Source organism: Pristiophorus japonicus, unplaced genomic scaffold, assembly GCF_044704955.1.
Source record: "Pristiophorus japonicus isolate sPriJap1 unplaced genomic scaffold, sPriJap1.hap1 HAP1_SCAFFOLD_405, whole genome shotgun sequence".
In the NCBI taxonomy this organism is placed as follows: Eukaryota; Metazoa; Chordata; class Chondrichthyes; family Pristiophoridae; genus Pristiophorus; species Pristiophorus japonicus.
In genome coordinates this window covers 46,893-74,485 of record NW_027253926.1, presented here as the reverse complement: position 1 = coordinate 74,485, position 27,593 = coordinate 46,893, and the positions used below count along the sequence as shown (strand labels likewise).

Genomic DNA, 27,593 nt, shown 5'->3' with positions numbered 1-27,593 from the left:
CTCAGAGAGCTGGCGCCGTGATTGGCTCACTCAGAGAGATGGCACTGTGATTGGCTCACTCAGAGCCGGCGCCGTGATTGGCTCACTCTGAGAGCCAACACTGTGATTGGCTCACTGAGTGACGGCACCGTGATTGGCTCACTCTGAGAGCTGGCACCGTGATTGGCTCACTCTGAGAGCTGGCACTGTGATTGGCTCACTCTGAGGGCCGGCACTGTGATTGGCTCACTCTGAGGGCCGGTGCCATGTTTGGCTCACTCAGAGCCAGTGCTGTGATTGGCTCACTCTGAGAGCTGGTGCTGTGATTGGCTCACTCTGAGAACCGGCACTGTGATTGGCTCACTCTGAGAGCCGGTGCTGTGATTGGCTCACTCTGAGAGCCGGTGCCATGATTGGCTCAGTCTGAGAGCCGGCGCTGTGATTGGCTCACTGACATCCGGTCCTATGATTGGCTCACTCTGGGAGCCGGCGCCGTGATTTGCTCACTCTGAGAGCCGGCACCATGATTGGCTCACTCAGAGCCGATGCCGTGATTGGCTCACTCGGAGAGCCGGCATTGTGACTGGCTCACTGTGAGAGCCAGTGCCATGATTGGTTCACTCAGAGCCGATGCTGTGATTGGCTCACTCGGACAGCTGGCGCTGTAATTGGCTCACTCTGAGAGCCGGTGCCGTGATTGGCTCACTCGGAGAGCTTGCGCTGTGATTGGCTCACTCTGAGAGCCGGTGCCATGATTGGCTCAGTCTGAGAGCCGGCGCTGTGATTGGCTCACTGACATCCGGTCCTATGATTGGCTCACTCTGGGAGCCGGCGCTGTGATTTGCTCACTCTGAGAGCCGGCACCATGATTGGCTCACTCAGAGCCGATGCCGTGATTGGCTCACTCGGAGAGCCGGCACTGTGACTGGCTCACTGTGAGAGCCAGTGCCATGATTGGTTCACTCAGAGCCGATGCTGTGATTGGCTCACTCGGACAGCTGGCGCTGTAATTGGCTCACTCGGAGAGCCGGTGCCGTCATTGGCTCACTCGGAGAGCTTGCGCTGTGATTGGCTCACTCGGAAAGCCGGCACTTTGATTGGCTCACTCGGAGAGCTTGCGCTGTGATTGTCTCACTCGGAGAGCCAGTGCCATGATTGGCTCACTCGGAGAGCTTGCGCTGTGATTTGCTCACTCGGAGAGCCAGCACTGTGATTGGCTCACTCGGAGAGCTTGCGCTGTAACTGGCTCACTCAGAGCCGGTGCCGTGATTGGCTCACTCTGAGAGCCGGTGTTGTGATTGGCTCAGAACCCAGCCTGCCCCCACAGACAGGCCCCGGACAGCAGGCGCCACCTTACCGAGCGCCCGAGCCGGGGAAAGGGGCGACAGACTGTCACTGAGCAAGGACTGAACGCCGCTCTCACTCACTCACTGCCCGCCAAGCCGCAGTGTCCGTCTGCTGCTGGAGCTGTGCGCGAGCCCCCCCCACACACACAATGTGCGTTACACCCAATCCCAGGGCACTGTCCGCGTCACGTGCGGCGCGGCGAGCATGCGCAGAGCGTCCCGGGTCCGCGGTTGCCCGGTAACGGGGATACTCGGCCCACTGGAGAGGGACAGGAGCCGGGCCTGAGCATTCCGCGGGAGACCAGGCCGAGCGGAGCCCAGCGGTCTGACACCCAGCGACAGCACGGCCCGCGGGCAGCGCTGCACCCGTTTGCCGGTCCTCAGGTTCGCCCATAACTGCAATTCAGCTGGCTGGTCCTCGAGTTTAGGAAATAAACATAACCCCCCTTGTACCTCTGGCAATGCTTGTCTCCAGGTACTTATCCAACTTTGTTGAATTTGCTGATAGAAAACAGTCCCTCTGCCAATCATTCCATCCATTCACCATCTTCAGTGTAAAAAAAACTTAAGTCAAAACCATCTTTTCACACCCTCCCCCTCCCATGCTCTCTTACATATGCACAGATACAAGACATTTGTCAGGGTTTATGCTCTCTAACATATGCACAGATACAAGACATTATTGTTTGTCCTCTCTATACCCTCTAGACTGTTAACTACTTCTATAAGATCAACTGTGAGCCTTCTCTTGCGTAACCATTCCCAGCTTCTGTCACATCTCCCCATTTTATTCAGGGACCAGAGAGCATAAGAACATAAGAAATAGGAGTCAGTCCCTCGAGCCCGCTCCGCCATTCAAAAAGATCATGGCCCCAACTCCATTTCCCTGTCCGCACCCCATAACCCTTCACTCCACTTATCGTTCCAAAGTCTATCTCCACCTTAAATATATTCCATCACCCAGCCTCCACAGCTCTCTGAGGCAGAGAATTCCACAGATTTAGGACTTTGAGAGAAGAAATTTCTCCTCATCTCAGTTCTTAAACTATGCTCCCTAGTTCTAGCTTCCCCCACAACGGGAAACATCCTCTCTACGTCTACCTTGTCGAGCCCCCTCAGTATCTTGTATGTTTCAATAAGATCACCTCTCATTCTTCTAAACTCCAATGAGTATAGGCCCAACCTTTCTTCATAGGATGGGTGGAGAGCACCGGCTCCAGCTGTCGCGGGACGGGAGAGTGGAGAGCACCAGTTCAAACTGTCACAGGACGGGAGAGTGGAGAGCACCAGTTCAAACTGTCACAGGACGGGAGAGTGGAGAGCACCAGTTCACACTGTCACAGGAGCATCCAGTCGTGCCCCGGCAACTGCCCCCAAGGGAAGTGGAGTGTGGGAAATTGCACTCCACTTCCATTGAGGGGTGGTAAGCCAATTCTGCAGCGAGAGCAGGACTTCCACGCAGGGGGCTAAAATTCCCAGCCCCAGAAGGTTACCGCCCCCAAGATGGGAGCCTGTGCGGGGAGGCAGATGGAAGTGGAGGGGAGACGGGGGCGGGGGCGGGGGATGGAGGGGAGAGTGGTGGAGATGCGGGGCGGAGAAACCCAGGGCGGGGGATGGAGGGGAGAGTGGTGGAGGTGGGGGGCGGAGAAACCCAGGGCGGGGACGGGAGGGGCCACATTGCAGCGAAGGTCTGGGGGGGCGAAGTGTGTTGGAGGGGTGGGCCTGGGGGCTCTGTGACTCGGTGCGGGGAGTGTTCAGAGTGGGGTTGACTGCGCAGATGGCGGTTGGTGGACGTGGTGTGGTTGGCGTCGCGCGGGCGTGGCTCCGGGGTGGCTGGGGCTGGGGGCTCGACATCCGGGAGTGTTTGGCATTTGGGAAGGACTCTGATGGGACGGGGCGGGTTGGGTGCGGGGGAAGTGTTCCCGGTGTTGGGAGGGTCCGGAGCCGGGGGGGGGGGGGGGTGCGTGGGAACGGTCTTGGGATGGGGAGAGACTTCTTCACTCAGGGAGTTGTTGGCCTGTGGGGTTCCCTGCCACGGAGAGTTGTTGATGCCAGTTCATTGGATGTGTTCGGGAGGGAAATGGATGTGGTCCTTGCGGCTGGGGAGGTCGTGGGTGTGGAGGGTGCGTTGGGGGGGGTGGGGGGCTGCTGGGTGGGTGATCAGCCATGATCTTGTTGAATGGCGGTGCAGGCTCGTAGGGCCGAATGGCCTACTCCTGCACCTATTTTCTATGTTTCTATGTCACTGCGGCTTTACAGGGCGGCGCGGGCCCACATCACACTGCCACAGGCAGCACTGGCCCGGGGTTTGGGTCTGGGGTCAGTGTTGGGGTCTGGGGTCACTGTGGACTCAGTGTAGGGTCACTGTGGGGTCAGTGTTGGGGTCTGGGGTCAGTGTAGGGTCACTGTGGGGTCAGGGCTCAGTGTAGGGTCAGTGGGGTTTGGGGCCAGTGTAGAGTCAGTGTTGGGGTTTAGGGTCATTCTGGGGTCAGTGTTGGGGTCTGTGGTCAGTGTGGGATCAATGTTGGGTTTAGGGTCAATGTTGGGGCCTGGGGTCAGTGTTGGGGTTCAGGGTCATTGCCACGTGCTGGTCAGAGTAGGAACCGCAGGATAGCTCAGATGAATACGTGGCTTGAGGAGTGATGCAGAAGGGAGGGATTCAAATTCCTGGAACATTGGAACCGGTTCTGGGGGAGGTGGGACCACTACAAACCGGACGGTCTGCACGTGGGCAGGACTGGAACCAATGTCCTTGGGGGACTGTTTGCGAGTGCTGTTGGGGAGGGGTCAAACTAATATGGTAGGGGGTTGGGAATCTATGCAGGGAGACAGAGGGAAGTAGAATGGGGGCAGAAGCAAAAGATAGAAAGAAGAAAAGTAAAAGTGGCGAGCAGAGAAACCGAAGGCAAAAAGCACATTACAGCAAAAGTCTAAAGGGGCAAAGTGTGTTAGAAAGACAAGCCTGAAGGCTCTGTGCCTCAATGCGAGGAGTATTCGGAATAAGTTGGACGAATTAACTGCGCAGATAGCAGTCAACAGATATAGTGTAATTGGCATCACGGAGACATGGCTCTAGGGTGACCAAGGCTGGGAACTCAACATCCAGCGGTATTCAACATTTAGGAAAGATAGACATAAAGGAAAAGGAGGCGGGGTGGCATTGCTGGTTAAAGTGGAAATTAATGCAATAGTAAGGAAGGACATTAGCTTAGATGATGTGGAATCAGTATGGGTGGAGTTACGGAATACCAAAGGGCAGAAAACGCTAGTGGGAGTTGTGTCCAGACCACCAAACAGTAGTAGTAAGGTTGGGGACAGCATCAAACAAGAAATTAGGGCTGTATGTAATAAAGGTACAGCAGTTATCATGGGTGACTTTAATCTACATATTGATTGGGCTAACCAAACTGGTAGCAATGCGGTGGAGGAAGATTTCCTGGAGTGTATTCGGGATGGTTTTCTCGACCAATATGTCGAGGAACCAACGAGAGAGCTGGCCATCCTAGACTGGGTGATGTGTAATGAGAAAGGACTAATTAGCAATCTTGTTGTGCAAGGTCTCTTGGGGAAGAGTGACCATAATATGGTAGAATTCTTTGTTAAGATGGAGAGTGACACAGTTAATTCAGAAACTAGGGTCCTGAACTTAAGGAAAGCTAACTTTGATGGTATGAGGTGTGAATTAGTTTGAATTGACGGATATATTATACTTAAAGGGTTGACGGTGGATAGGCAATGGAAAACATTTAAAGATCACATGGATGAACTTCAACAATTGTACATCCCTGTCTGGAGTAAAAATAAAACGGGCAAGGTGGCTCAACCGTGGCTAACAAGGGAAATTAAGGATAGTGTTAAATCCAAGGAAAAGGCAGATAAAATGGCCAGAAAAAGCAGGAAACCTGGGAAAAATTTAGAATTCAGCAGAGGAGGACAAAGGGTTTAATTAAGAGGGGGAAAATAGAGTACGAGAGGAAGCTTGCCGGGAACATAAAAACTGACTGCAAAAGCTTTTATAAATATGTGAAGAGAAAAAGATTAGTGAAGACAAATGCCGATCCCTTGCAGTTGGAATCAGGTGAATTTATAAATGGGGAACAAAGAAATGGCAGACCAATTGAACAAATACTTCGGTTCTGTCTTCACGAAGGAAGACACAAATAACCTTCCGGAAGTACTAGGGGATAGAGGGTCTAGTGAGAAGGAGGAACTGAAGGATATCCTTATTAGGCGGGAAATTGTGGTAGGGAAATTGCTGGGATTGAAGGCTGATAAATCCCCGGGGCCTGGTAGTCTGCATCCCAGAGTACTTAAGGAAGTGGCTCTAAAAATAGCGAATGCATTGGTGATCATTTTCCAACAGTCTATCGACTCTGGATCAGTTCCTATGGACTGGAGGATAGCTAATGTAACACCACTTTGCCATCAGTTGTGGGGAAAATGTTGGAATCAATTATTAAGGATGAAATAGCAGTGCATTTTGAAAGCAGTGGCAGGATCGGTCCAAGTCAGCATGGATTTATGAAGGGGAAATCATGCTTGACAAATCTTCTGGAATTTTTTAAGGATGTAACTAGTAGAGTGGACAAGGGAGAACCAGTGGATGTGGTGTATTTGGACTTTCAAAAGTCTTTTGACAAGGTCCCACACAGGAGATTGGTGTGCAAAATCAAAGCACATGGTATTGGGGGTAATGTACTGATGTGGATAGAGAATTGGTTGGCAGACAGGAAGCAGAGAGCCGGGATAAACAGGTCCTTTTCAGAATGGCAGGCAGTGACTAGTGGAGTGCCGCAGGGCTCAGTGCTGGGACCCCAGCTCTTTACAATATACATTAATGATTTAGATGAAGGAATTGAGTGTAATATCTCCAAGTTTGCAGATGACACTAAACTGGGTGGCGGTGTGAGCTGTGAGGAGGACGCTAAGAGGCTGCAGGGTGACTTGGTTAGGTGAGTGGGCAAATGCATGGCAGATGCAGTATAAAGTGGATAAATGTGAGGTTATCCACTTTGAGGACAAAAACACGAAGGCAGAATATTAACTGAATGGCGGCAGATTAGGAAAAGGGGAGGTGTAACGAGACCTGGTATCATGCTTCATCTGTCATTGAAAGTTAGCATGCAGGTATAGCAGGCGGTGAAGAAGGCAAATGGTATGTTGGCCTTCATAGCTCAGGGTTTTGAGTATAGGAGCAGGGGGGACTTACTGCAGTTGTATAGGGCCTTAGTGAGGCCTCACCTGGAATATTGTGTTCAGTTTTGGTCTCCTAATCTGAGGAAGTACATTCTTGCTATTGAGAGAGTGCAGCGAAGGTCCACCAGACTGATTCCAGGGATGGCAGAACTGACATATGAGGAGAGACTGGATCAACTGGGCCTTTATACACTGGAGTTTAGAAGGATGAGAGGGGATCTCATAGAAACATATAAGATTCTGACGGGACTGGACAAGTTAGATGCGGGATGAATGTTCCCAATGTTGGGGAAGTCGAGAACCAGGGGACACAGTCTTAGGATAAGGGGTAGGTCATTTAGGACTGAGATGAGGAGAAACGTCTTCACTCAGAGTTGTTAACCTGTGGAATTCCCTGCCGCAGAGAGTTGTTGATGCTAGTTCATTGGATATATTCAAGAGGGAGTTAGATATGGCCCTTATGGCTAAAGGGATCAAGGGTTATGGAGAGAAAGCAGGAAAGGGGTACTGAGCAGCCATGATCATATTGAATGGTGGTGCATGCTCGAAGGGCCGAATGTCCTACTCCTGCACCTATTTTCTATGTTTCTATGTGGGGTCAGTGCAGAGACACTGGGGTTGGGGTTTAGGGTCAGTGTAGAGTCACTGTGGGGTCGGTGTTGGGGTTTGGGGTCAGTAGAGGAACACTGTGGGGTCAGTGTTGAGGATTGGGGTCATGTCGGGTCACTGTGGGGTCAGTGTTGGGGTTTGGGGTTGGTTTTGGGTCAGTGTAGGGTCACTGGGGTCAGTGTGGGGGTTTGGGTCAGTGTCGGGTCAGTTTTAGGGTTTGGGGTCAGTGTAGGGTCACTGGGATCAGTGTGGGTGTTTGGGGTCAGTGTTGGGGTTTGGGGTCAGTGTAGGGACACTTTGGGGTCAGTGTTGGGGTTTGGGTTCAGTGTCGGTCACTGTGGGGTTTGCGGTCAGTGTAGGGTCTGTGGTCACTGGGGTCAGTGTTGTGGTTTGGGGTCAGTGTTGTGGTTTGGGGTCAGTGTTGGGGTTTAGGGTCACTGTGGGGTCAGTGGAGGGTCATTGTGGGGTCAGTGCTGGAGTCAGGGGTCAGTGATGGTGTTTGCGTGCAGTGTTGGGGCCAAGGATCAGTGTTGGGGTCATAAGAACATAAGAACATAAGAATTAGGAACAGGAGTAGGCCATCTAGCCCCTCGAGCCTGCTCCGCCATTCAATAAGATCATGGCTGATCTGGTCGTGGACTCAGCTCCACTTACCCGCCCTCTCCCCGTAACCCTTAATTCCCTTATTGGTTAAAAATCTATCTATCTTTGACTTGAAAACATTCAATGAGCTAGCCTCAACTGCTTCCTTGGGCAGAGAATTCCACAGGTTCACAACCCTCTGGGAGAAGAAATTCTTTCTCAACTCGGTTTTAAATTGGCTCCTCCGTATTTTGAGGCTGTGCCCCCTAGTTCTAGTCTCCCCTACCAATGGAAACAACCTCTCTGCCTCTATCTTGTCTATCCCTTTCATTATTTTAAATGTTTCTATAAGATCACCCTCACCCTTCTGAACTCCAACGAGTAAAGACCCAGTCTACTCAATCTATCATCATAAGGTAACCCCCTTATTTCTGGAATCAGCCTAGTGAATCGTCTCTGTACCCTTTCCAAAGCTAGTATATCCTTCCTTAAGTAAGGTGACCAAAACTGCACGCAGTACTCCAGGTACTCCTTACCAATATCTTATACAGTTGCAGCAAGACCTCCCTGCTTTTGTACTCCATCCCTCTCGCAATGAAGGCCAACATTCCATTCGCCTTCCTGATTACCTGTTGCACCTGCAAACTAACCTTTTGGGATTCATGCACAAGGACCCCCAGGTCCCTCTCCCAAAAGAGTTTCATGCACAAGGACCCCCAGGTCCCTCTGCACCACAGCATGTTGTAATTTCTCCCCATTCAAATAATATTCCCTTTTCCTGTTTTTTTTTCCCAAGGTGGATGACCTCACACTTTCCGACATTGTATTCCATCTGCCAAACCTTAGCCCATTCGCTTAACCTATCCAAATCTCCTTGCAGCCTCTCTGAGTCCTCTACACAACCCGCTTTCCCACTAATCTTAGCGTCATCTGCAAATTTTGTTGCACTACACTCTGTCCCTTCTTCTAGGTCATCGATGTATATTGTAAACAGTTGTGGTCCCAGCACTGATCCCTGTGGCACACCACTAACCACTGATTTCCAACTGGAAAAGGACCCATTTATCCCGACTCTCTGCTTTCTGTTCGCCAGCCAATTCTCTATCCATGCTAATACATTTCCTCTGACTCCGCGCACCTTTATCTTCTGCAGTAACCTTTTGTGTGGCACCTTATCGAATGCCTTTTGGAAATCGAAATACACCACATCCATCGGTACACCTCTATCCACCATGCTCGTTATATCCTCAAAGAATTCCAGTAAGTTAGTTAAACATGATTTCCCTTTCATGAATCCATGCTGCGTCTGTTTGATTGCACTATTCCTATCTAGATGTCCCGCGATTTCTTCCTTAATGATAGTTTCAAGCATTTTCCCCACTACAGATGTTAAACTAACCGGCCTATAGTTACCTGCCTTTTGCCTGCCCCCTTTTTTAAACAGAGGCGTTACATTAGCTGCTTTCCAATCCGCTGGTACCTCCCCAGAGTCCAGAGAATTTTGGTAGATTATAACGAATGCATCTGCTATAACTTCCGCCATCTCTTTTAATACCCTGGGATGCATTTCATCAGGACCAGGGGACTTGTCCACCTTGAGTCCCATTCGCCTGTCCAGCACTACCCCACCTAGTGATAGTGATTGTCTCAAGGTCCTCCCTTCCCACATTCCTGTGGCCTGCAAATTTTGGCATGGTTTTTGTGTCTTCCACTGTGAAGACGGAAGCAAAATAATTGTTTAAGGTCTCAGCCATTTCCACATTTCCCATTATTAAATCCCCCTTTTCATCTTCTAAGGGACCAACATTTACTTTAGTCACTCTTTTCCGTTTTATACATCTGTAAAAGCTTTTACTATCTGTTTTTATGTTTTGCGCAAGTTTACCTTCGTAATCTATCTTCCCTTTCTTTTTTAGTCATTCTTTGCTGTTGCTTAAAATTTTCCCAATCCTCTAGTTTCCCACTAACCTTGGCCACCTTATACGCATTGGTCTTTGATTTGATACTTTCCTTTATTTCCTTGGTTATCCACGGCTGGTTATCCCTTCTCTTGCCGCCCTTCTTTTTCACTGGAATATATTTTTGTTGCGCACGATGAAAGAGCTCCTTAAAAGTCCTCCACTGTTCCTCAATTGTGCCACCGTTTAGTCCTTGTTTCCAGTCTACTTTAGCCAACTCTGCCCTCATCTCACTGTAGTCCCATTTGTTTAAGCATAGTATGCTCGTTTCTGACACAACTTCCTCATCCTCAATCTGTATTACAAATTAATTGTTGGGTCACAGGTCATTGTTGCTGTTAGGGATCAGTGTATGTTGGGGTCAGTGTTGGTGTCAGTGTTGGGTTATAAGAAAGAGGAGCAGGAGTCGGCCAATTGACCCCTGGAGCCTGCTCCACTATTCAATAAGCTCATGGCTGATCTGATCATGGACTCTGATCCACTGCCCTGCCTGCTCCCATAATCCTTTATTCCCTCATCGCTCAAAAATCTGTCTATCTCTGCCTTAAATATATTCAATGACCCAGCCTCAACAGCTCTCTGGGGCAGAGTATTCCATAGATTTACAACCCTCTGAAGGAAGAAATTCTTCCTCATCTCAGTTTTAAATGGGCAGCCCTTATTCTGAGACTTTGTCCCCTAGTTTTAGTTTCCCCTATGAGTGGAAATATTCTCTCTGCATCCACCTTGTCGAGCCCCCTCATTATCTTACATGTTTCAATAAGTTCACCTCTCATTCTTCTGAACTCCAATGAGTACAGGCCCAACCTATTCAACCTACATTCATAAGTCAACCCCCTCATCTCCGGAATCACCGTAGAGAACCTTCTCTGAACAGCCTCCAATGCAAGTATATCCGTCCTTAAATACGGAGACCAAAACTGTACGCAGTACTCTAGGTGTGGCCTCACCAATACCCTGTACAGTTGTAGCAGGACTTCTCTACTTGTATACTCCATCCCTCTTGCAATAAAGGCCAACATTCCATTGGCCTTCCTAATTACTTACTGTACCTGCATACTAACTTTTTGTGTTTCATGCACAAGGACCCCCAGGTCCCTCTGTACTGCAGCACTTTGCAATTTTTCTCCATTTAAATTATAATTTGCTTTTCAATTTTTTCTGCCAAAGTGGATAACCTCACATTTTCCCATATTATATGCCATCTGCCAAATTTTTGCCCATTCACTTAGCCTGGCTATATCCCTTTGCAGATTTCTTGTGTCCTCACAATTTGCTCTCCCACCCATCTTTGTATCATCAGCAAACTTGGCTACATTGCACTCGATCCCTTGATCCAAGTCAATACTATAGATTGTAAATAGTTCAGGTCCCAGCACTGATCCTTGCGGTACCTCACTAGTTACTGATTGCCAACCGGACAATGACCCATTTATCCCGACTCTCTATTTTCTGTTAGTTAGCCAATCCTCTATCCATGCTAATATATTGACCCCAACCCCGTGAACTTTTATCTTGTGCAGTAACCTTTTATGTGGCACCTTATCGAATGCCTTCTGGAAATCCAAATACACCACATCCACTGGTTCCCCCTTATCCACCCTGCTTGTTGCATCCTCAAAGAACTTCAGCAAATTTGTCAAACCTGATTTTCCTTTCATAAAACCATGCTGACTCTGCTTGATTGAATCATGCTTTTCCAAATGTCCCGCTACTGCTTCCTTAATAATGGACTCCAGCAGGGTCAGGGGTCAGTGTTGGGGTCAGTATTGATCTTTTATTGTTTAGTTATAAAAAAAAAGCAAGATTTATCTAAATAATGTTTTAAAAAATGGTGTTGAGTAAGTTGCCAACTGTCTGCTTTTTGCACAAATCGGCAACATTTCCAGCTCGAATTTGCACGAGGGGCTGTTTTCGAGAGGGGACTCTGAGATTTACAACGTACTCGCTCGTGATATTTGAGTTCATGCGCACTGAGGGGAATTAGGGGGACATTATGGGGGAGTTCAGTGGTTAACACCCTCCATCCCCCATGTGAACCCAGTGAATGGGATTGGTAGATATGCAGTGGATTACCAACTCTGCAGTGTTTTCCCGTCTCCAGGTTGGGTAGTGAGACAGAAGCAAGAGTGAACTTCTTGTATCCCCACCTGAAGGACACACTGCCAGTCTGCAGATGACTTCGGACATGCACCATTCACTTTTTCACAGCAGATCATTCATATTGCAAGAAATCATCAGTAAACGGCCCTTAAAAGTAGCAAAGTTGACCTGGTGTTTTATGGAAGTTTGTATTCAACCTAGGTGAGGAAAACGAAGGAGAGGTTTTCCCTATTTTTTGTCAACAAAAATGGCAAGTTGCTTTGCCACATGCAAAAATGTATGTACAAGACCACGGGGTGGAAATTCAGTCACGCCTCATTTTGGGCATTAATCCAAGCGGAGCGGTACTTTTAGCGCCCAGAAATGCATCAGAATCGGTCAAAGAGCGGACAGGGGCGATAAATCAGCCGTTGCACACCAGAGCTGTGCGGGCAATAACTAAAGTTCGGTCGGTAAATTTGGCGGACTCATTGCGCATGCGCGGAACTCTGAGTCAGATCTCGGGAAAATCCGAGTCTTACAGGCGCGGCATAGTAATGCACCTATTAAAGTTTTCACAATCACTTGTTTTCAACCTGGACTGTTATGTGTGTCTGCCGTTGCAAACTGGAAGGCTCACGCACCGTGCTGTGTAAACCTTGCACTGACCATGACCTCCGAGGGAAGCACTTCCTCATCCCTTTAAGTAGCCAACAGTTAACAACTCCAAGCCTGGACCCACTGATTTTCCGGACGTTCTTGGCGGCTGCAGCAAATTTACCGACCGGGGAGCGAGCGTGGGCGTTGCACCAGGACTGACATCAGGCTCGCACTGATCGGCAGCAGCCAAGCGCTACTGGTTTGCTGCCCCTGGGAGCCTCTAATGTATTTTTGGTCGGGGAGCTAAACGCTGCGCTCCCGGTCGCTAAGCTCAACGCTTCCATTAACGCCCCCTCTGGCCGTGTCAGGCAACCGAAAATCCAGCCCCGTATATCATGTTATTGCACAGTAATCACAGGAGGCCGCCATTTGGCCCTTCGTGCCTATGCCGTCTCTTTGAAGGAGCTATTGAATTAGTCCCACTCCCCTGGGGAAATTTAACATAGGTGTTCAAATTCATGTAGGGTTTTGATCGAGTAAATAAGTAGAAGCTAGTTCCAGTGGCAGAAGGATCAGTAACCAGAGGACACAAATTTAAGGTCATTGGCAAAAGATCCAGAGGTGACATGAGGAGAAGTGTTTTCACAGCGAGATGTGATCTGGATTGCACGGCTTGAATGAGTGATGGAAGCTGATTCAATAGAACTTTCTAAAGGCAATTGGATAAATATTTGAATGGGAATAATTAGCAGGGCTATGGGGAAAGAGCAGGGGGAGTGGGTCTAATTGGATCGTACTTTCACAGAGCCGACACAGACACGATGGGCCAAATGGCTCCTTCTGTGCTGTATCATTCTATGATTCGATGGTCATGATCACAGTGCTGTGTGTGGGAGCTTGCTGTGCACAAATTGGCCGCCGGGTTTCCTACATTACAACAGTGACTACACTCCAAAAGTACTTGATTGGCTGTAAAGCGCTTTGGGACGACTTGAGGTTGTGAAAGACGCTATATAAATGCAAGTCCTTTCTTTTCCCCGCTACTTAAAGCAGCACTAGGAAGTGCCTAGACCAAGGTGACCTAACGAAATATAATATTTCCACATTTCCTGCCTTTTAAATGCTGAGATGACATCCTGAATGTGGAGAACAGTGTGTTGAGGCAACTTTTTTCTTCAAATTCCAAGCAGCACTATATGTTTCCAATACATACTTCAGGATAGAATTGTGTGACCTTATTGCAAAATATTACTGTCATAAAATCGCTGGTAAACTATATAAAGATTTAAGTTGCTGTAACTGATCAGTCAAAGCAGCAGCATGAAAGCAAAGGCTTTCTTTGGCTGGTTGCACGTCTAAGTTTTGTAGATTGTAAATCTAAAATCTAGTCATCTTTGTCTTTAGCAGTGAGAAAGAATAGAGGACTCTGTTTACTCCCTCCCTGAATTAGCAGTCAATCGCCTTGTTGGGCAGGTAAGAGTGAATGTAATTCGACACCAGTTTTGCACTACTTCTCAAGAAGGATCTATCAGCCCTGGAGGGAGTGCAGTACAGATTCACCAGAATGACTCGGAGGCTTAGAGAAATAAATTATGAGGACAGGCTGCATAAACCTGGCTTGTATTCCCTTGAGTATAGGAGATTGAGGGGTGATCTGGTCGAGGTGTTTAACATTTAAAAGGATTCGATAGGTTCGAGACTTTCCTCTGGAGGGGGAATCAACCTTAAGATTAAAGCTAGGCTGTTCAGGAGTGAAATAAGGCAGCTCTTCTTCACAAAGGTTAGTGCAAATCTTGAACTCTGTCCCAAAAGGCTATGGATGCTGGGACAATTGGAGCTTTCAAGACTAAGAGACAAGGGGGGGGCGAGGGGAGGGAATTTGGTACCTAAGCGGCTCCCGTTAGCACCAGCAGATGGCGCTGACTGGGTGCTAGAGCATTATTGCCGTGGCGAGGCAAATCCAGCGCCGTACACCAAATCCCGGTCTCCGCAGCGCTGCCGCTAACAGTTATCGCCAGGGGCCTCAACGTCAGGTGGATTATGACGTTAGGGAGTGTGCAATGCTCACTGACCGCTCGAACTGCGAAGTAGATTGTTACCACCTATCTTGGAAGAACTACCGACAGGGAGACCCGATGTGTAGCACCAGGAAGCCGGCTCCAGGAACGTTATTTAATGGGATCATCAGTAATGAGTCGCAGCTGTAGTTTCGTGGCGTTTCAATGCTTTCCTGTCAGTTTCACAGTGCAACAGTCTCATTCCTATTGCATGGTGGTAGCAAAACAAATCAAATGTCAATATCGAAGTCAGAGATCCAGGCCAAAGTTTCTGGTGTAACAGTATCAGGAGTGTTGTGGCAACGAAAAAGTAGCTCCATTTATTCTTACAGAAATCTAACTGCTTCACTTGGTTACATTAGTGGCAGTCGACCTTGCCCTCCAGGATCGACAGTGGAGGGAGCCGGAGGCAGTGAGAAAGACTAGAACGTGGCCAGAGGGAGGAGGAGGGCCATCAGGGCTCTCAACTGTTGGCCTTACTCTCAGAGGGTATTCCGAGAGCACTTCTCCCTCCCTCCAATTAAGCGAGGAGCAGTGTATTAGGAGGCTCCGGTTCACCAAGGAGGTGGTTACAGGACTCTGCCACCTCCTGCAACCAGACCTCCAGCCTCAGAGCAGGGCAACCACGGCTGTCCCAGTGGCAGTCAAGGTCACCATGGCCCTCAATTTCTTCACCAGCCGATCCTGCAACAGGAGACATAGCTAACATCTCGCAGCTCACTGTCCATTGCTGCATCCGTGAGGTCACAGAGGCTCTCTACAGTAGGAGAAGGAACTACACCTCCTTCCCCATCACCAGCAGGACGAGCGTGCATGTGGCTTTGTCAGAATAGCGGGCATCCCCATGATGGAGGGCACCATTGACTGCACCCATGTGGCTTTGTGGGCACCGAATAACAATCCTAAGCTGTTCCGCAACAGCAAAGGCTTCTACTCACTGAATGTGCAGTTGGTATGTGACTACACGCACCGAATCCTCAATATTAATACCCGCTATCTTGGCAGCAGGCCCAATGACTTCATCCTGCGCCAGACCTGTGTGCCAGGACTCTTCCAACCACCATGTCAAGCTCATGGCTGGCTGCTCGCAGACAACGGCTATTTGCTCTCCATCTGGTTCATGACTCCCCTCTGCACTTATAATAAGGTGGACGACTTAACTGCGCAGACAGCTGTTAACGGATATGTAGTAATTGGGATTACGGAGACATGGCACGCAGACATGGCTCCAGGGTAACCAATACTGGGAACTCAACATCCAGGGGTATTCAATATTCAGGAAGGAAAAGGAGGTGGGGTGGCGTTAATGATTAAAGAGGAGGTTAACGCAATAGTAAGGAAGGACATTAGCTTGGATGATGTGGAATCTGTATGGGTAGAGCTGCGAAACACCAAAGGGCAGAAAACATTAGTTGGGGTTGTGTACAGACCACCAAACAGTAGTAGGGAGGTTGGGGATGGCATCAAACAGGAAATTAGGGTTGCGTGCAATAAGGGTACAGCAGTTATCATGGGTGACTTTAACCTACATATTGATTGGGCTAACCAAACTGGTAGCAATACTGTGGAGGAGGATTTCCTGGAGTGTATAAGGGATGGTTTTTTAGACCAATATGTCGAGAAACCAATTCGAGAGCAGGCCATCCTAGACTGGGTCTTGTGTAACGAGAGAGGATTAATTAGCAATCTGGTTGTGCGTGGCCCCTTGGGGAAGAGTGACCATAATATGGTAGAATTCTTCATTAAGATGGAGAGCGACACAGTTAATTCAGAGACTAGGGTCCTGAACTTAAGGAAAGGAAACTTCGATGGTATGAGACATGAATTGGCTAGGATAGACTGGCGAATGATACTTAAAGGGTTGACGGTGGATAGGCAATGGCAGACATTTAAAGATCACATGGATGAATTACTACTATTGTACATCCCCTGTGTGGCGTAAAAATAAAATGGGGAAGGTGGCTCAAACTTGGCTATCAAGGGAAATTAGGAATAGTGTTATATCCAAGGAAGAGGCATATAAATTAGCCAGAAAAAGCAGCAAACCTGAGGACTGGGAGAAATTTAGAATTCAGCAGAGGAGGGCTAAGGGTATGAGAGTAAGCTTGCAGGAACATAAAAACTGACTGCAAAAGCTTCTATAGATATGTGAAGAGAAAAAGATTAGTGAAGACGAATGTAGGCCCCCTGCAGTCAGAATCAGGTGAATTTATAATGCGGAACAAGGAAATGGCAGACCAAATGAACAAATACTTTGATTCTGCCTTCACTAAGGAAGACACAAATAACCTCCCGAAAATACAAGGGGACCGAGGGTCTAGTGGTTTAGTGGGAAGGAGGAACCGAGAGAAATCCTTATTAGTCAGGAAATGGTGTGAGGGAAACTGATGGGATTGAAGGCCGATAAATCCCCAGGGCCTGATAGTCTGTATCCCAGAGTACTTAAGAAAGTGGCCCTGGAAATAGTAGATGCATTGGTGATCATTTTCCAAAATTCCATGGACTCTGGATCAATTCCTATGGATTGGAGGGTAGCTAATGTAACACCACTTTTTAAAAAAGGGAGGGAAGAGAGAAAACAGGGAATTATAGACCGGTTAGCCTGACATCAGTGGTGGGGAAAATGCTGGAATCAATGATTAAAGATGTAATAGCAGCGCATTTGGAAAGCAGTGACAAGATCGGTCCAAGTCAGCATGGATTTATGAAAGGGAAATCATGCTTGACAAATTTTCTAGAGATTTTTGAGGATGTAACTAGTAGCTTGGATAAGGGAGAACCAGTGGATGTGGTGTATTTGGACTTTCAAAAGGCTTTTGACAAGGTCCCACACAAGAGATTAGTGTGCAAAATCAAGGCACCTGGTATTGGGGGGTAATGTATTGACATGAATAGAGAACTGGTTGACAGACAGGAAGCAAAGAGTGGGAATAAACGGGTCCTTTTCAGAATGGCAGGCAGTGACTAGTGGGGTGCCGCAAGGTTCATTGCTGGGACCCCAGCTATTTACAATTACATTACTGATTTAGATGAAGGAATTGAATGTAATATCTCCAAGTTTGCAGATGACACTAAGCTGGGTTGCAGTGTGAGCTGTGAGGAGAATGCCAAGAGGCTGCAGGGTGACTTGGACAGGTTAGGTGAATGGGCAAATGCATGACAGATGCAGTATAATGTGGATAAATGTGAGATTATTCACTTTGGTGGCAAAAAAAGGAAGGAAGATTATTATCTGAATGGTGACAGATTAGGAAAAGGGGAGGTGCAACAAGACCTGGGTGTCATGGTACATCAATCATTGAAAGTTAGCATGCAGGTACAGCAGGCAGTGAAGGCGGCAAATGGCGTGTTGGCCTTCATAGTGAGATGATTTGGGTATAGGAGCAGGGAGGTCTTACTTCAGTTGTACCGGGCCTTGGTGAGACAACACCCTTGAGTATTGTGTGCAGTTTTGGTCTCCTAATCTGAGGAAGGATGTGCTTGCTATTGAGGAAATGCAGCGAAGGTTCACCAGACTAATGCCCGAGATGGCAGGACTGACATATGAAGAAAGACTGGATCGGCTAGGCTTATACTCACTGGAATTTAGATGAATGAGAGGGGATCTCATAGAAACATATAAAATTATGACGGGACTGGAGAGATTAGATGCAGGAAGAATGTTCCCGATGTTGGGGAAGTCCAGAACCAGGCGTCACAGTCTAACGATAAGGGGTAAGCCATATAGGACCAAGATGAGGAGAAACTTCTTCACCCAGAGAGTGGTGAACCTGTGGAATTCTCTACCACAGAAAGTTGTGGAGTCCAGTTCGTTGGATATATTCAAGAGGGAGTTAGATGTGACTCTTACGGCTGAGGGGATCAGGTGGTATGGCAAGAAAGCGTGAGTGGGGTACTGAAGTTGCATGATCAGCCATGATCATATTGAATGGCGGTGCAGGCTCGAAGGGCCGAATGGCCTGCTCCTGCACCTATTTTCTATGTTTCTTTGCACCCATCATCTCCTGTGCGTGCCCATCACCCTTCTTCTAAACACCTCCCCATCGAGCTCCTCATCGGAGTCCTGTGCAGCAGAATTTGTGCACGAACTTACCCTCCGGGGAGCTGGCCCCCTCGCTGTCCTTTCCTCCCGGCCTTGCTACAGCCCACTCATCCCTGGTTCCGCACTCTGTGTAGATCCCTCTACCATACTAGCCTCTAAAGAACGCGTAGTGCCAAGTTCTAAGCTGGTGCCTGTGGGTGAGACCTACAGTGACATGGTGCATTCTTCCTCCTCCTCTTCCCCCGCCTCCCTCTCTACGGTACCCCAGGGACAAAGCATAAAGGCACAAAATTCGGGTTAATGTGAGGGGAGGGGGCCAGCAAGGGAGAAATGCATGCGTACAGCATAATTAGCTGGAAAGTGCAAAGCGCTTGTGGGGTGAGGGGAAAGTGGACTGTGAGAAGGAGTAGGAATGAACATACCGTTGCTGTCCCCAAGGGGGTCAATGTCACCAGTGGCCACGGCACCCACCTCCTGGCGCCCAATAATCTGCAGAACTTGATACTCCAGCGCAGGCAGTGGTTGGGTGTCAGCCTGTCCCCCACCTGTGCTCTCCTGCTCCCTCCTGTTGTGAGCCACCTTGGCCTGCAAGAGAAAGGAAAGTGTGTGGAGTGAATGTGGAGTGAGTGTTTGGGTGATGTGCCTGCCATAGTTGAATAGCTGTCATTGTGTGCAAGGTGTGAGATATGAGTTTGACTGTTGCGAGGTAGAGATTGTTGGTGGGTGAGTGCTAGGGGTGTGGTGCATTGGGCAGTGTGTGAGGACCCCCCGAGTGAGGTCATTAAGTTTCTTCCTGCACTGTGTGGGTCCTGGGGACCACAGTGCTGCCAGAGATGTGCTACGCTACCTCCCTCCACATGGTACGGAAGACTTGCGTCGAGGGCCTCCTGCCACTTATCGAGTAGAGCACCGCCCTCCGTCTCTCCACACCGAACACCAATGCCTCCAATGCTCGATCGCAGAATCTGCGGGCTCTCTCCCTGGGACGTGGGTCTGCCAGGAATACAGCGGCTCCGGCTCCGGCTCCGGCTCCGGCTCCGGCTCCGTCTCCTTGAGCCGCTGCTGCTTACTGAGGCAGCTGCACAGCTAGCAATGCTGAGAATGAGGTTGTGCAGCATTAATGAACCTCCCCTTTAGGAACTGGAAAAAGCCCATGGCGATCATGACTTGCGATTAGAATGCACCTGATACTGGTCCACACTTTGAGTGCAGCACCAATGAATTTGGGCTTTTGGTCTTGAATTAGGACTCCAATCATTCTTTTGAGCAGTGAGCATGAATTTTGCGTGCAGTCTAAAGCATTAGCACCTGGCGCAAATCTCCAACTTTTCTACTTATACCACCCATTCCTGGGCAACAATGAATTTCTCGCCCTTTTTGTTTGGTATGGGTACTAAGGGAACAAAGGCGCGTAAATGGAATTGGGGTGCAAATCAGCCATGATCCAAATGAAATGCAGGTTTAAGGGGCTGAATAGCCTCCTCCTGTTCCTAATGTTTCTATATTGCAAATATATTTTTGAACTATCACAATATGAGATAGTGGAAATATGAATGGAGCATTGGGGAAATGATTCTTGCAGCAATTGGGTGCTGAAGGCACAAGAGGTTATAATTCTGTATCCAGCTGAGTTGAGACAGTCACAATGTAGAACTGACCTATGACCAGAGCCTCGGTCCTTTTTTTTAAATTTATTTCAGATCTGTGCATCGCTGGCAAGGCCGGCATTTATTGCCCATCCCTAATTGCCCTTGAGAAGGTGGTGGTGAGTCGTCTTCTTGAACCGCTGCAGTCCGTGTGGTGAAGGTACTTCCACAGTGCAGTTGGGGAGGGAGATCCAGGATTTTGAACCAGCGACGATGAAGGAACGGCTGATATATTTCCAAGTCAGGATGGTGTGTGAATTGGAGGGTAGTCTGGAGTTGGTGGTGTTCGCAGGCACCTGCTGCCCTTGTCCTTCGAGGTGGTAGAGGTTGCGAGTTTGCGAGGTGCTGCCAAAGAAGCCTTGGCGTGTTGCTGCAGTGCATCTTGTAGATGGTACACACTGCAGCCACGGTGTGCCAGTGGTGGAGTGAGTGAATGTAAAGGTGGTGCATGGGATGTCAATCAAGCGGGCTGCTTTGTCCTGGATGGTGTCGAGCTTCTTGAGTGTTGTTGAAACTGTGCTCATCCAGACAAGTGGAGAGTATTCCATCACACTCCTGACTTGTGCCTTATAGGTGATAGAAAGGCTTTGGGGAGTCACTCGCCGCAGAGCACCCAGCCTCTGACCTGCTCTTGTAGCCACAGTATTTATGTGACTGGTCCAGTTAAATGTCTGGTCAATGGTGACCCCCAGGATGTTGATGGCAGGGGATTCGGCGATGGTAATGCCGTTGAATTTCAAGGGGCGGTAATTAGACTCTCGCTTGTTGGAGATAGTCATTGCCTGGCACTTAAGTGGCAAGTAACATTCGCGACACACATCAGCCCAAGCCTGAATGTCGTCCAGGTCCAACATAGACTGCTCCATTATCTGAGGAGTTGCGAATGGAACTGAACACTGTGCAGTCATCAGCGACCATACCCACTTCTGACCTTATGATGGAGGGACGGTCATTGATGAAACAGCTGAAGATAGTTGGGCCTAGGACACAGCCCTGAGGAACTCCTGCAATGATGTCCTGGGGCTGTGATGATTGACCTCCAACAACCACAACCATCTTCCTTTGTGCTGGGTATGACTCCAGCCAGTGGAGAGCTTTCCCCCTGATTCCCATTGACTTCAATTTTACTGGGATTCCTTGATGTCGAGGGCAGTCACTCTCACCTCACCTCTGGAATTCAGCTCTTTAGCCCATGTTTGGACCAAGGCTGTAATGAGGTCTGCAGCCGATTGGTCCTGACGGAACTCAAACTGAGCATCAGTGAGCAGGTTATTGGTGAGTAAGTGCCGCTTGATAGCACTGTCGAGAAATTTCTTCTCTCAGAGGGTTGTAAATCTGTGGACTTCGCTGCCTCAGAGAGCTGTGGAAGCCGGGACATTGAATAAATTTAAGACAGAAATAGACAGTTTCTTAAACGATAAGGGGATAAGGGGTTATGGGGAGCGGGTGGGGAAGTGGAGCTGAGTCCATGATCGGATCAGCCATGATCTTATTAAATGGCGCGTCTCTGTTGAGGCGTTAACCCGGGCGGAGCGGTAAATTTTGCTCCGGGAACTGATTTGTGTTTCCAGCTGCAAAATTCACCAGCTGGGCCCTGAGTGTGGGGCGGAGAGCTACGGGAGGCATTCCACACCTCTCTCAGGGCGCTAGGCCGGCCTCGGAGCGCCCGAAGAGAGGCTTCCCCGGGAAAAAAAAATATTCCCAATTCTTTACTGCCAACACATCGACACGAATCGCAAAAATAAAACAATACCAAAACAATCGCACTTATCTCGGGTAAACGTTCCTTCCCTCGCTGCGGCCGGTACAGCTCGGTCCCACCACTTTTACAGGCGGTCCCACTGGAGCATGCTGCGGATCGGGCGCGAATCAAATTTCGAACCGCTGTTGCACACTGGCTCGCCTCTCCCGGGAGGTACTACTACGTGCCCCGCAACCCTGGCATCGAATGTCCTGGCAGGGCGCTGGAAGCTGGTTCCCCGCCCGGAAATACTCTCCGCCACCGTTACTGCCTCTCCGGGGTGAAAACGGGCGACAAAATCCAGCCCGTACAGGTTCCACATCAGGGTAATAATTTATTTTGTTTCTAAATTTTTCAGGCCTTGCTTCGCTGGAATAATGAACTCCACGAAGAACAAATGTAACGAGTATTGTGACGAGAAAAAAATACTCCGACAGCTTTTCCAAGGATTGGAAAAGGCCCAGAAGGCCGACATTCTTGCTTACAGCTTTGGACACTTAAACCACAGCAACCTGCATAAAATATCAAAGCAGCAGGAAGGTTCAGTGTCATGGCGGAATGCAAAAAAGCCCACTACTTTTAAGAAAGAGAAATGTGGCGTGTCTGTCCAACAGTCAACTGACATCAAAGTAAAGAAAATGGCTGCTGCATTAGTAGACTTCAGCCTGATGACGAGTATGGTGCCAACATTGCCGGCAGCTCACAGCCCTGACCTCAACGCTCTTAATCAAAGAACTCCTGGAACTTCTCAGGTTACCCCAGATAACTCGATGAATACACAGGCCGAGGCATGCCCGGTAACCCCATATACCCAGGCACAAACGCCACAGGCTCGCTTCATAAAAGAGGAATTGGACCTATCTACTTTCATGCTCGTGAAGCCTCAACTCCAGAAATGTGAAAGATCTCCCACCGGCCAGAACCAGTTTGTTGAGTCCTCCTTGGCTGGGCTGACTAGGAAGGACCAATTCAGTAAGCTACTCGAATTCGAGAAAACAATCCTGATGAAGCAAGACCTTCTCAAAAGGGGCATGATGTCTGGTTACAAAACAGTAGCGAAATATGAGTGGAAGCTATCTCATGTAAGGGGCAGTAGCATTTTTTTCGGTGTGTTGAGGTGACTAAAGATGCAACTGAAAATCAAAATGGTGGTGGAGGGGGAAAGAGAAAACAAAATTGTATTGGGGGCTGTGGGTATTCGATGGGTAAGTACCTCTCAGTGATCGTACTTACCTGTAGAATTCCATTTTCCTTTAAATAAAGACAGACTTGGATTTATATAGCGCCTTTCACGATTACCGCACATCTCAAAGCGCTTTACAGCCAATGAAGTGCTTCTGAAGTGTAGTCACTGTTGTAATGTGGGAAACACGGCAGCCAATTCATGCACAGCAAGCTCCCACAAACAACAATGTGAAAATAACCAGATAATCTGTTTTTTTATTATGTTGATTGAGGGATAAATATTGGCCAGGACACCGGGGATAACTCCCCTGCTCTTCTTCGACATAGTGCCATAGGATCTTTTATATCCACTTGAGAGGTCAGACGGGACCTCGGTTTAATGTCTCATCAGAAAGACGGCACCTCCGACAGTGCAGCACTCCCTCAGCGCTGCACTGGAGTGTCAGCCTGGATTTATGCGCTCAAGTCCCTAGAGTGGGACTTGAACCCACAACCTTCTGACTCACAGGCGAGAGTGAGAGTGCTACCTGCTGGCAGGGGGGGCGGGTACAGCTTCATTTTTTAGTCACCGTTTGGAATGTTATGGGCTCAGATATGGGCTGTCCCGACTTTGAAAAAAATCCAACCATCACATACATCAACATTATTGCCATTATCCAAAGGGGTTGAAAAAAAATAAGTGGATACACTTTCCCCTTAAATATTTTGCAACTGATATGTTTTCCTGGTCTTCCTCAGTGCTGTTGTATAGAAAGCCTCATCTGGGTTGTGATTTGGTTCAAGTAGCAGTAAGAGCACTGAAGCTAATTGAAACAAAACCCCAGAAGATTATCTTCCTCCAAACCAGATCAAAGTAGAACGACAAACAAGAGATGGCTAGGAGTAAGTTTGATATGTGGGCGCTCAACTTGCTTCAAATAATGAGGACACCTACACCTGCAATAACAACAACCTGCATTTAAATAGCACCTTTAATGTAGTAAAATGTCCCAAGGCGCTTCACAGGACTAATACCAAACAAAACTTGACACCAAGCCACATAACGAGAAAGGTAGGTTTTAAGGAGCTTCTTAAAGGAGGAGAGAGGTAGAGAGGCGGAGAGGTTTAGGGAGGAAGTTCCGGAGCTTAGGGCCCAGACAACAGAAGGCACGGCCACCGATGGTAGGCCGGTGAAAATCTGGGATGCGCAAGAGGCCAGAATTGGTGTAGTGCAGAGATCGCGAAGAGTTGTAGGGATGGAGGAGGTTGCAGAGATAGGGAGGAGCGAGGCCATGGAGGGATTTGAACACAAGAAGAGAATTTTAAAATCGAGCCGTTGCCAGATCGGGAGCCAATGTCGGTCAGTGTGTACAGGGGGAATGGGTGAACGGGACTTGGTGCGAATTAGGATACCTGCAGCAGAGATACCTAATCAAATATTCTTCCTTATTAATTCAATATCCACAGATACAAATAGTATAAAATGAATCCATTGGAAAATCTATGCCAGCAAATCTATTAATAAATGAGTCTGAAAGACTTAAGGGACCCATAGATTCAAAAGATGTGTCATTAGTTTGCTCCAAAGCAAATTCATGTCCTCGAAATACGAACAACCTGAAGAATGTAAGTTAATAAATTCCAAATGGCCTTAATGAAATAGGACAGCTTGGGATGATCTCTCACTGTCGTTCCCACGAGATGCAGGTGGGCAGAACTAGTAGCAACCTGGAATCCTCTGCAAAGTCAGAGAGAATCTATGGGCAGACAGCTTCTGAAGATACGGTGCAATCTCACTGGCGGATGCATACTAACAGAATGAAATTCTAATGTGGCGCCGGTGGTGAAAATATTTTCATTTGCTGTTGTATGGCATCAAGGTGGAGACTTGTAGATAGCAGTAACGTTGCCATTACTAACTTTTTGACCTATTCTTTAAACTTAGCCTTGGCATGCTCCAACTAGGTAGGGTCGGTTAGTGCTGAGAGGAATCATCATCATCATAGGCAGTCCCTCGAAATAGAGGAAGACTTGCTTCCACTCTCAAAGTGAGTTCTTAGGTGCCTGTACAATCCAATATGAGAACCACAGTCTCTGTCACAGGTGGAACAGACAGTCATTGAGGGAAAGGGTGGGTGGGACAGATTTGCCGCACACTCCTTCCGCTACCTGCGCCTGTTTTCTGCATGTTCTCGGCGAAGAGACTCGAGGTCCTCAGCGCCCTCCCGGATGCACTTCCTCCACCTAGGGTGGTCTTTGGCCAGGGCCTCCCAGGTGTCGGTGGGGATGTTGCATTTTATCAAGGAGGCTTTGAGGTTGTCCTTGAAACGTTTCCTCTGCCCACCTTGGGCTCGCTTGCCGTGAAGGAGTTCTGAGTAGAGTGCTTGCTTTGGGAGGCATGCGAACAATGTGGCCCGCCCAATGGGGCTGGTCAAGTGTGATCAGTGTTTCAATGCTGGGGATGTTAGCCAGATTGACGACGCTAACGTTGGTGCGTCTGTCCTCCCAAGGGATTTGCAGGATCTTGCGGAGAATAAGAACATAAGAAATAGGAGCAGGAGTTGGCCAGCTGGCCCCTCGAGCTTGCTCCGCCATTCAATAAGATCATGGCTGATCTGATCATGGACTCAGCTCCACTTCCCTGCCCACTCCCTATAACCCTTTACTCCCTTATCACTCAAAAAACTGTCTATCACCGCCTTAAATATAGTCAATGACCCAGCCTCCACAGCTCTCTGGGGCAGAGAATTCCACAGATTTACAACCCTCTGAAAGAAGAAATTCCTCCTCATCTCAGTTTTAAATGTGCGGCCCCTTATTCTGAGACTGTCCCCTATTTTTAGTTTCCCCTATGAGTGGAAATATCCTCTCTTCATCCACCTTGTCGAGCCCCCTCATTATCTTATATGTTTCGATAAGATCACCTCTCATTCTTCTGAACTCCAATGAGTTTAGGCCCAACCTACTCAACCCATCTTCATAAGTCAACCCCCTTATCTCCAGAATCAACCTCGTGAACCTTCTCTGAACAGCCTCCAAAGCAAGTATATCCTTCCTTAAATACGGAGACCAAAACTGAACGCAGTACTCTAGGTGTGACCTCACCAATACCCTGTACAGTTCTAGCAGGACTTCTCTGCTTTTATACTCTATCCCCCTTGCAATAAAGGCCAACATTCCATTTGCCTTCCTAATTACTTGCTGTACCTGCATACTAACTTTTTGTGTTTCATGCACAAGGACTCCCAGGTCCCTTTGTAATGCAGCACTTTGCAATTTTTCTTCATTCAAATTATAATTTGCTTTTCTATTTTTTCTGCCAAAGTGGATAACACCACATTTTCCCACATTATATTCCATCTGCCAAATTTTTGCCCACTCACTTAGCCTGTCCATATCCCTTTGCAGATTTTTTGTGTCCTCCTCACAATTTGCTTTCCTACCCATCTTTGTATCATCAGCAAACTTGACTACATTACACTCGGTCCCTTCATCCAAATCATTAATATAGATTGTAAATAGTTGAGGCGCCAGCACTGATCCCTGCGGCACCCCACTAGTCACTGTTTGCCAACCAGAAAATGACCCATTTATCCCAACTCTCTGTTTTCAGTTAGTTAACCAATCCTCTATCCATGCTAATATATTGACCCCAACCCCGTGAACTTTTATCTTGTGTAGTAACCTTTTATGTGGCACCTTATCGAATTCCTTCTGGAAATCCAAATACACCACATCCACTGGTTCCCCCTTATCCACCCTACTCGTTACATCCTCAAAGAACTCCAGAAAATTTGTCAAACATGATTTCCTTTTCATAAAACCATGCTGACTCTGCTTGATTGAATCATGCTTTTCCAAATGTCTTGCTACTGCTTCCTTAATAATGGACTCCAGCATTTTCCCAACGACAGATGTTAGGTTAACTGGTCCATAGTTTCCTGTTTTTTGTCTGCCTCCTTTTTAAAAAAGGGGCGTTACATTTGCGGTTTTCCAATCCGCTGGGACCTCCCCAGAGTCCAGGGAATTTTGGTAGATTACAACCAATGCATCCACTATTTCTGCAGTCATTTCTTTTAAGATCCTAGGATGCAAACCATCAGGACCAAGGGACTTGTCCGCCTTTAATCCCATTATTTTACGAGTACTACTTCTTTAGTGATTGTTTTTAGTTCCTCCCCCGCTTTAGCCCCTTGATTATCCACTATTGGGATGTTTTTAGTGTCTTCTACCGTGAAGACCGATACAAAATATTTGTTCAAAGTCTCTGCCATTTCCCTGTTCCGCATTATGAATTTCCCAGTCTCATCCTATAAGGGACCAACATTTACTTTAGCCACTCTTTTCATTTTTATGTACCTGTAGAAACACTTACTACCTGTTTTTATATTTCGTGCTAGTTTAATTTCATAATCTATCTTCCCCCTCTATTATCTTTTTAGTTGTTCTTTGCTGGCTTTTAAAATTGAGCTTGTACACTTGGGGGGAAAATTGCCCCTTTTTCAGTGACCCAGAGTCCAAAGCTCCGGAGACACCGGGTAAATACAGAGTTTTCTTGCGAGTCAGAGGCGTACGCCCGTGGCAAGCCTCC

At 48.1% G+C, this 27,593-nt stretch overlaps 2 protein-coding genes across 8 annotated transcripts in view; one reads left to right on the top strand and one right to left on the bottom strand.

The window, feature by feature from the left end:
- The window catches only part of LOC139250658 (maestro heat-like repeat-containing protein family member 1), a 272,705-nt gene extending 271,224 nt beyond the window's left edge, over positions 1-1,481 (bottom strand). For 6 of the 7 annotated variants that reach the window (XM_070873022.1, XM_070873024.1, XM_070873023.1 and 3 more), the window contains exon 1: positions 1,337-1,459. The gene's annotated coding sequence lies outside the window, so the exon portion shown is untranslated. Of the gene's footprint in view, positions 1-1,336 lie in introns of all 7 variants that reach the window. The other variant, XM_070873025.1, reaches the window with a different exon arrangement.
- A 235-nt stretch (positions 1,482-1,716) lies between these two features.
- LOC139250656 (uncharacterized protein C6orf118-like) overlaps positions 1,717-27,593 on the top strand; it is a 34,465-nt gene continuing 8,588 nt past the window's right edge. The window contains exons 1-3 of the mRNA XM_070873020.1: positions 1,717-1,800; positions 13,757-13,825; positions 22,197-22,920. Coding sequence (XP_070729121.1) covers positions 22,216-22,920 — 705 coding nt within the window. The 5' untranslated portion in view covers positions 1,717-1,800; positions 13,757-13,825; positions 22,197-22,215. The remainder of the gene's footprint in view (positions 1,801-13,756; positions 13,826-22,196; positions 22,921-27,593) is intronic.